Source organism: Pteropus vampyrus, unplaced genomic scaffold (genome assembly GCF_000151845.1).
Source record: "Pteropus vampyrus isolate Shadow unplaced genomic scaffold, Pvam_2.0 Scaffold144, whole genome shotgun sequence".
NCBI lineage: Eukaryota > Metazoa > Chordata > Mammalia > Chiroptera > Pteropodidae > Pteropus > Pteropus vampyrus.
In genome coordinates this window covers 887,719-897,395 of record NW_011888925.1, presented here as the reverse complement: position 1 = coordinate 897,395, position 9,677 = coordinate 887,719, and the positions used below count along the sequence as shown (strand labels likewise).

The 9,677-nt window shown below is 54.3% G+C and overlaps 1 protein-coding gene across 1 annotated transcript in view; it reads right to left on the bottom strand.

Moving 5' to 3' along the window:
- Positions 1–9,677, bottom strand: part of INCENP (inner centromere protein) — a 25,119-nt gene that overhangs the window by 5,334 nt on the left and 10,108 nt on the right. Inside the window, exons 8-15 of the mRNA XM_023535815.1 lie at positions 9,115–9,166; positions 8,581–8,698; positions 8,376–8,510; positions 7,963–7,974; positions 2,059–2,168; positions 1,867–1,987; positions 1,523–1,645; positions 507–667 (exon numbers count right to left, since the gene is read on the bottom strand). Coding sequence (XP_023391583.1) covers positions 507–667; positions 1,523–1,645; positions 1,867–1,987; positions 2,059–2,168; positions 7,963–7,974; positions 8,376–8,510; positions 8,581–8,698; positions 9,115–9,166 — 832 coding nt within the window. The remainder of the gene's footprint in view (positions 1–506; positions 668–1,522; positions 1,646–1,866; positions 1,988–2,058; positions 2,169–7,962; positions 7,975–8,375; positions 8,511–8,580; positions 8,699–9,114; positions 9,167–9,677) is intronic.

Below are 9,677 nucleotides of genomic sequence, written 5' to 3'. Positions count from 1 at the left end.
GACCTCAGGGCTTGCCTGCCATGGAAATGTGGGGGTGGAGGGGCAGACCCGATTTCTCATCATCACAGGGAGGCACATTTAATGGGCAGGGGCCAAGGACGTTGAAGGTCCTGCTCGCCCCATAAAGCACTGCTGCCCAAATGCCCACATGCCAACAGGGCTCCTGCTGAGAAACACTGGCCCATCCTATGCCCGTTCCCGCAACCTGTGTCAGCTGAGGACAAAACAAACCCAAGGCCAAGGGTCAGCACACCTGGCTAGAGGCGGAACCAAGAGAAAAATCTCAAGTGACCCCGCCATGACCCCTTCAATCTCCAGGAGCCAATGCACCACATTCAGATGCTCTGCCCGCTGAGGGCCTCTGGGACTGGAGCCGAGAGGAGCCTGTCGCTCGTCTGCAAACCCGTGAGTGAAGGTGGGAGCTGCCTGCAGGGGACGGCTCGACGTCCCCTCCACAATGCACGCAGGTGCAGGGGGTGCCTCAGCCTGGCCCGAGGGGCCCTCACCTCTCGGCCCGCAGCCGCTCCTGCTCACGCTGCTCCGCCAGCTGCCGCTCCTGCTCACGCTGCTCCGCCAGCCTCTTGGCCTCGGCCGCCTTCCGCAGCCGCTCCTGCTCCTCCTCCTTCTTCTTGTGCAGCAGCTCCTGGTGCCGCCGCTCTTCCTCCTCCTGTGAACGGAGAGCAAGGTCAGGGCCTCAGGCCAGGCTGGGGCTTGACAGGGCGACAGAGGTCTGGGAGGGAGGGGGTGCTGGCTCCCGTCACATCAGAGATCGTCAGGGGCCGAGCCCAGGGTCACCCCAAGCAAGGTGCCACAGTCATTACAGAAGCCTGAAAACGCATCTTGTGACAAGATGCTGCAGCAGGCTGAGCTCAGGGTACGGCCTGGAGCCACCCCCTAACTGTGTGACACTGGGCTATCCCGTAAGCCCTCTGGCCTGGATTTCCTCATCGATTAAATGGAAACAACAGCAATCTCTATGCCTCGTGAAGATGCTGAGTTTACACATATAACATACTTAGAACAGTGCCTGGCATGTGGTAAATACTCAACAAATGTGAGCCGTTAGTACTGTAACCCCCTAACAGCAGATCCGTGTCTCTAGAGTCAAAAGGTTGACAGTCCCAGGAAGAGGTGGGCCCCTGCTCTGGCCAGCAGAACAATGCGTCCTACAACAGCCCTACCCAGTAGACACCCCATGCTACCTGAAGGAACTGAAGCACAGAGAGGTCAGGTAACCTGTCCAGGGTCACACAGCTAATAAAGGGCAGAGTAGAGACTGGGAGTCTGGCTTGAGAGTCCACGTGCATCACCCTCAAACTACAGAAAACGGGAGGCAGGTTATTGTCGCCACCCCCATCTCCACAGCATCTGCTGAGCCTCCTCAGGGCTTGAAGCCACAAGATCCACCAGGATAAATTCCACAAAGCACGGTGTGCCCTGTGGTCCCCGGGGACTGAGGCAGTGCCTGTCCTGCCCACCTCTTCTTTGATGGCCGAGTCCCTCTGTCTACCTGGCTTCGCACCTGTTGGAGCCACCTGAGCCTCCGAGCCTCTTCCTCCTGCTTCCTGCGCACCTCCGCCTCCTCCATCTTCTTGGCCGCTGCCTTTTTCTTGGCCTTCTCCTCAGCCAGTCGCTCCTCCTTGGCCTGCAGAGCCCACCCGCATGTGCCCATTAGAGCAGGCCTCCCCACTCATCCATACAGAGGGGGCCCCGGAGCTCTGCGACGGGCACCCCATGGCCTGCAAACCCGCTTGTCCCTCCCGGCCCAGGGGAGGGGGCCCTGGAAGCCGGTCCTAACCCTCGGGCCACCAAGTCGACCGGCTTGGACCCCAGAGGGGGACCCCACCCGGAGCCCACAGCTCGCACCTTCTCGGTCTTCTCATCCAGCTGAGCAAACTTCTGCTCGATCTGCTTCTTCTTCTCCTCCTTCATCTGCTCCACCCGCTCCCGGGCCTGCAGCACCTTCCGGAGGCGCTCCTCGCGCTTCCTGCGGACACGGGGAGGTCAGGGGGGCCGGCCACGGTGGGCTGGGGGGCTGGGGGGCCGGGGGCCACTTACAGCTTCACCTCCTCCAGCCGCCGCCGCTTGTCTTCCTCCACCTTCTGCCGGCGGAGCTGCTCGGCCTCCTCCTTCCGCCGCAGGTTCTCCAGGCGCTGCCGCTCCTTCTCCTGGGGTGCAAGGCGGGGTGAGCGAGGACCGCCCAGTGCTGGGCTGGGGCTGCGGCTGGCCTTGGACCCCACCCCCCACCCCCAGCCAGATGGGCAGCGTCACTCCCAAACACATCTCCATCCCCACCCAGACTGAGGCCTGGGGCTTCCATCTTTCCTCTGAGGAGCCCCTAGGCCTCCTAAGGGCTTGAGTCATGTGTGCCCTCGACTGGGCCCTGCCAAATCATGGGCAGCACAAAGATCAGGTCCAAAATTGGATGTATGCTCTGATGGGAACTATGTAAAACTGCATTTGGAAGGAGAATGAAGAATGATATTGCGAACTCATTATTATTATGCTTTATAACTTTTATACTCTGTATATGTGTACATACACACAGACTCTTTTGTGTATATCAGCTATTTCATAATAGTTAAGAAAAATAAAAGAAAATATTGCTAAATGATAATGGAGATTACTATAGGCTGCTGAGATAGATCAGGGATGGTATTTTTTCTTTTATTTTTCAAACTTCCTGTGGGTACGGCCATATAATAATTTAAAAAACAACTTTTTAAAAGTACCCGTTGCTTGTTAAGCAGATGGATGCTGGGACCCCACCCTGTCCGCAGGCCCAGAAAGCCCCAGGCACGAGGCCACAGCAGGGGGGCAAAAGGCGGGACAGGTGGGGCTTCCAGCCCTCCCTGGCCAAGGACAAGAACAAGGACAAGGAACCGGCTTTACCCCTGAGTGGTGGTGGGGGGTGAGAGTCCGGGCTGGGACTCGGACTGGAGCCCCTCACCCATCAGACTCCTAGCGCTGGGCTCAGCCATCCGCAGGCCTCCTTCTCCCTGCACTGTTTACTGTCCATTCTTCCTTGGCCTCTGACCTTGATGGCAGACTACCCACCTAGAAATCTGGCTGCAAGGTAACACAATCCTAAAGGTAGAGGGAAGGGCTCCAGTAACGCGTAGGACGGTCATGCGTAGGAGCGGGTAGACGGACTCCACTCGGTCTGAATAGCCGTGAAGCCTACCAGCCGTCTATTTGAGGCCTTTGCAAAGGAAACAGTAGCAGGCCGGTGGGGAAGTTCAGACTCTGAAGCAACACCGAACCAGCAGTGAGTTTGCTACTTTTTTCCCCTCCAGCCTAAAGTCAGTGAGGCCTGACACCCTCAAGGGATCGCCGGGGTGCAGACAGAACTCTGGGAAAAGCCCTCTAGCTCTGCCTCAAGTTGCAGAAACGGAATGTCTAAAGTTCTGAGGATGCAGAAACCCCATTTTTTCATTTTTCATTTCTCACTTCTCTCATGCTCCAGACCACAAGCGACCCTGTGGCAACAGGGACAGGAGCAGTTACGGGAACCTGCGGAGCCAAGGCTCGGGGGAGAAGCCCCCTCCACACTATGGAGCTGCGATCCCGAAGGCTGAGAAAAACGTCCTCTTTTCTTTCTCTGTCTCCCAGTCAGATGGCCCTGGACGAAGCCATGGAAGCACACAGCAGAGCAGGGTGACCACAGCCCTAGCTTCCTGGCTGGAAGACAGAAACGGGGAGCCCCAGAGAAGCGGAAGTACTGGAGAGATGGAGAAAATGACACCATAAGGTTGTTTCTGAACTCCTGGGCTCGGCCCCAAGCTGCAGATGCATGGAGCTGACCCCATCACACCGAAAACTGAGAATTAAACCCCCAGGCCACCTGCCAGATGCCAGACTGCCTGCCGACTGGCACACCGGGGACAGATCCAAACAGCGCTGCAGTAGCCGGTATGGAAAACAGTATGGAGGGGCCTCAAAAAAGTAAAAACGGAGCTGCCATCTGATCTAGCAATTTATCGGAAGAAAAGGAAAACATCAACTCGAAAACATATCTGCACCCCATGTTCACTGCAGCACTATTTATAAGAGCCAAGATATGGAAACGATCTAAGTATCCAGTGACAGATGAACGGATGAAGAAAATGTGATCTACATAGTCAAAGGAATATTACTGTTATAAAAAGGATTCACTCTTGCTATTTGTGATGACATGGATGGACGTGGAGGGCATTATGGTAAGCAAACTAAGTCAGACAGAGAAAGACGAACACCACATGATCTTGGTTATATTTGGAATTTAAAAAAACAAAACAAAAACGGAGCTCACAGAGACAGAGAACAGATTAGTGGTTGCTAGAGGCGGGGTGGGGGGGATGGGAGTGGGCCGAATGGGTAAAGAGAGTTAAAAAGCATAACTTTCAAGTTGTAAACTAAATAAGTAACGTAATACAGCACGGGGACTATAGTTAATAATACTGTATTACCTATTTGAAAGTTGCTTAGAGAGTAAATCTTAAAAGTTCTCATCGCAAGAAAAAAAAAATTCTGTAACTGTGTGGTGATAACTAGACTTACTGTGGTGATCATTTTGCAATATATGCAAATATCGAATCATTATGTTGTACACCTGGAAATAATACCACACTCCACAGAAGGCAGGTAGGAACCTGCAGCCTGAACCAGACCAGGTGGGTTACTGATAGAGCAAAATATCAACATTCTCCATAAAATTTAAATAAGACTCAGTCTCCTAACGTCATAGTCAAAAGGCCCATGATAAAACCCCGAATTACTCACCATTCAAAGAACCAGGAAAATCTCAACTCCCGTGGGAAAAGACAACAGCCACCGATGCCAAGATGACAGATATTAAAATTTTTGTAAAGACCTTATAAGCAACTATTACAAAAATGCTTTAACAAGTAACCACAAACATTCTTAAGACAAGTGGACAAACGGAAAATCTCAGCAAGCAGAAGATCTAAAGTAACGCAAAATGGAAATTTTAGAACTAATAATACAATAACTGAAATAATAGATTGATGGATGGGTCAATGGATGGGTCCAAGAGCAGATGGAGCAGATAGACGTCAGTGAACATGCAGATAAATTAATAAAAATGCATCCAAGCTAAACACAGAGAAAAGACATTGAAGAAAGATTAATATAGCCTGAGGCAAGTGTGAGATGACAATGAAAGGTGTATCATTTGTGCCACTGTCCTCCTACAATGGAGAGGAAGGAATGAAATGCACGAAAGAAAACGTGAAGACATGAGGGCTTGGAAAAGCTCCAAATTTGGTAAGATATAAATCTACAGATTCAAGGTCATTGAAACCCAAACAGGATAAACCCAAGGAAACTCAAGTCTAGCCACTTCATAAACACACCGCTGAAAACTTAATACAAAGGGAAAAATTCTCAAAAGCAGACACACACGCACACGCACACGCACACACAGACATATTACTTATCTGGAACAATGATCTCAATGACTGGAGGCTTCTCGAGGCCGGAAGGAAGTAAAGTGCCGAAAGGAAAGAATTGTGAACCCAGAACTCTATTTTCAGGGAAGACATCCTTCAGAAATGAAGTAAAATAGACTTCCTCAAATGTAGGGAAAGTACAGAATTTGTTGCCAGCGAACTTGTCTTCGAAGAAGAATCGCCAGGTAAAGGGTGTTCTCAGGACGAAAGAGAAAGGACACCAGAAGGACACAGGAAACATCGAGAATGAAGGAAGAGCGATAGAAATGATAAACACCTGGGTAAATATCAATAGACTGTTCTTTTCCTCTTGAGTTCTCTAAAACGTTTGACAGTTGGAAGCAAAAATTCTAACACTGTCTGACAGGGCAGTCAACGTGGGGAGATTAAGACAAAAATAGCACACAATGCGGAGGGTAGTAAGGCTTCTAATTCCAATTGAAATGATAAGACAATCGATTCTAAAGTGACTGAAAGTTTAGGATGTGATGCCTAGAGCACCCAGTAAAAAACACTGCAAAATCACAATAGACAAACTAAAATGGAACACTAAGTTCAAGTGAACATTTACCAAGTACAGATTTTACTGTATGATGGTATTTAACAAACTTTACTGTATAACTTTTTTAACATAAGTTTTTTTTTAAAGATGGAGAAATGGAAGGAAAGAGAGATGACCATGAGCCACAGAAGCTGAGAGGGTGCAAGAGGACCCGGAGGGTCTGCTGGCCTAGGGAGGCCCCCAAGGGGAAGGGAGGGAAAGGCTTTTGGCTGGCTCACTCTCCAACCACCAGACCAGGAAAGATGGGGGAGGCAGGACCCCCATCCAACCTCCCCCTCCCCGCCCCACCGGCACACCACGCCCACCTGGTGTTCTGTGAGGAAAGTGCCTTGGAGGCAAAGGCCCCATGGCCCACGGAGTGCCCGCCACCCTCTCTTTCTGCCGAGAGCTGACCGACTCCTGCTTTCGACAGGGCTCAGCAAAACAGGTTTTTGTCCCCAAACTTAAGTGCTAAAATTTCCCAAAACAGTTCAGAGAACTTATCCCGTTACATTGTGAATTTTATAGAAAACAAGAATTGTTCATGTCACAGAACCTATATTTCCTCTCTGCCCCAACCCCTTGAAGGTGGGCTGGCTCGTCCCTGCTTCCCAGCGGCCAACGTCAAGGCCAATGCAGAAGGTGGGAGGAATGCAGACGCTTGTGCAGCCTCCAGGGGCTTCAACTGAGCAGTGTCCCTTCATGCCAAGCTCTGTGCTGGGTGCTTGACACACATTACTCTCTGGTTCATCCCATTTCTGAAGGGACCTTTGGTTTCCTCATTTTGTAACCAAAGAAACTTAGGCCCAAATGTTAGGAAACTAGTCCGAGGCCTCAAGGCCCCTGCAACCTACCTAGACCCCTGGTCTCCTAACTAAGACTGTCCTACCCTCACCAGATGCCTGGGACAGGGACCTGGGCTCCTCAGAGCAGGAAAAGGCAGCTTCTCCGTCATCCCCATGAGCCCTGCAAGGCTCTGATCAGCCTGAGGGGGGCACAGAGGCTCCCTGTAGGGGAAACAAGTTTGAGTCTGGTTCACTGCTGTGGGCCCAGGTGCCTGGCAGGGGCCTGGCAGAAAAATAGGTGCATAAGGGCACAGAGCCCGATTGCTAGCATACTGGAAAGCAAGCTGTCGCCTTGGCCACCCAGAGGGGACCAGCCTTCTTGCAGAAGCAGGTTCAGAGCCCACCTGCCAGGCTGCAGGGGAGCCCCTGGAGCTGCCAAGCCCCATGGCAGTGCTGTTGAGGCCCTGAGGCCCCAGGTGGGGGCAGACGCCCTCCTGATAGGAGACCCTTCGAAGCGCCAATGGGGACTAAAGGGATGCAACGCAGGAGACCCCAGAGAGGCAGGACTGCGGGCCCAGCAAGTCCCAGCTCTCTGTGGCTCTTTGCTCACGGCCAATGGCCCAGCTCAGCTCTGAGGTGTCTGAGAAGAGAACAGCTTCTGTGGCCTTCTTTCCGGAGGCCGCTGCCGACAGTCCCACCATCGCCTGCAAATGGCCTTCAACCACCACGGCTCTGCCCTCCCCTCAAGGAAGTAACTCGAGTATGTGACCCAACAAATCTCAGTGGCCCTGTGACTTGTCTGTTCTCTTCACAGCCTCAGACCCTGAAGGGAAGCCCAGTGCTGACGAGGAGAGAGGGAGGTGGCTGTGGGGAACACGAGCTGTGGCCCCGGGGAGCAGCTGGAGGTCACACACCCTTTGCCTCCTCCTGCCTCAAGGAGGCTCGGGGACTCCTGCTCCTGGTAGCAGAGCCAAAGGCAGAGACGGCAGGGAGGCCTGGCTCCGGAACTGCTGGCACCTCCGGCCAGCCGCCCAGCGCCTCTGGTTCACCTCCCACCTCCCTCAACGCTCCTGCTTAGGATGTTAGTGCTTCCACTGGCGCTGCTGATTTTGCAAGGACAGGGCTACAGCGAGCGGCTAAGTGCTAGGCAGAGTTAGGTTACAAGGACAGGAAAACCTTTACTTACGACGAAGCTGCACTGTGGAGGAGAGGAGACAAGGAGAAAGCCCAGAGTCAACGCGAGGCCAGGCTCCTGGCCACGCCAGCGAGTCTGCTCGGGGCCACGCTCCACCACCTCCTCTCACCCGCCTGGTCCCCGTCCCCAACAAGTGGAAGCGCCCACGTGTCCCCCACCTGGGGGTGTGGGACGGATGCGCAGGGTGGGAAATTCTGCAGCTTCTCAGCCCACGGCCCAAGACCCAGGGGTCACACTGAGCTGGCCAAGCCTCTAGGACACAGCATAGAGCCCAAGAGGTCAGGGCAGTCCCCAGATGTTGAGGGAACCCATGGCCAGAGAGGCCGGAGCTGGTCCAGACCCACGTTGCTCCCCGCAGCCAAGGGGGCACCCCGGAGCCTGGCCTGGGGCGCGGGCTCCCTCACCTTTGGGTCTACGCGCAGGGGAGTGTTGCGCTTAATGAAGGATTTCATGACGCTGCTGCGGGAGGCTGAGGTCGGGGTCATGAGCATCTGGTTCCTCTGCACGGTGTGCAGGAAGGTCCGGAGGGGCCGTACCACCTGCAGATGGGGACCAGGGTCAGGACTCGGGCAGGCCGGGGGCACCGAGGGACGGCAGATGCCCACTCACCTTGCTGGCTGGACAGGGCGGGGAAGGGGTCTTGCTCCGGGGGGGCTGCAGCTCCTCTTCCTCCAGCTGCTGCTCCTCGTCCAGCTCACTCACAGCCTGCTTGTAGCTACGCTTCCTCCTGCAGAGGTGCAGGTGGCAGCAGCATCACAAGGCTGACCCCAGGCCCCCATCCAGAGTCCTAGCCACACCCCATAAAAGGTCACCCCTATGAATAAAACGGCCCAGCCCATAGGGCTCTCAGCTAGAGGCAGGGGGGTCTCCCTGACTGATCCTCTACTGCCCAGTCAGAAGAGAAATGACCAGGCCAAGGTCACATGACCGGAACACAGAAGGATGGGGTCTAGGATCTGGTTGCTCACTCCCAGGCTAGGCTCGTCCCACAGCATCAACCTCCCTCCTTCATTAAGTCAGGGCACCAGGTCCCACCCCTGCTGAGAGAAAACGGAAGCCCCTGACCACATGCCCACCCTCCCCAGCGAGGCTCTGCAGGGCCCCTTGGGGCAGTGGCCTACACAGCCCTCCTCAAATGCAAACCTGACACTCTGGGGTGGCTCCTTGGGGTCACCTGCTTGGTCGGTCTTGGCCTCTGTGAAGAGAACAATTTCGGTGAGGCTGCGAGGACAACATGGAGGGGTCAGGGAACAGTGTCCGCAAGCCATGGCAAAAGCAAGGCTCTCTTCCTGGCAGACCTCAGAGTGGCCAGTGGCAGAAGCGTCAGTCTCAGCACCAACGGGCCCTGACAAATCTGTGGATGTCCAGGAACCGGCGTGTTCCTCCCTGCCCAAAGACCCCTCACCCCCATGTCTGACCTCTAAGAACAGCAGGACAAGCCCGCGGTGGCCCCAACTATGTCCCGCCCATGTCTAACAGAGAGCTGGGGAACGCCTTTCAGGAGCTGAAGCCGATGGATGCTGCGAGCTCTAACAGACCCCTCCACAGGCTTCGAACTCCCGCTCCTCCTGGCCCTTTTGGCTGGAGCCAAGGGGACGAGAGGAGGGGAGGGCTCCCACGCAGGGCCCACATGGGGTGTGCGGTCAGCACATTTTGTTCCACTGCCAGGAGAAAGCTGATCGCTCCCCCTGCCTGTTGATACTCTG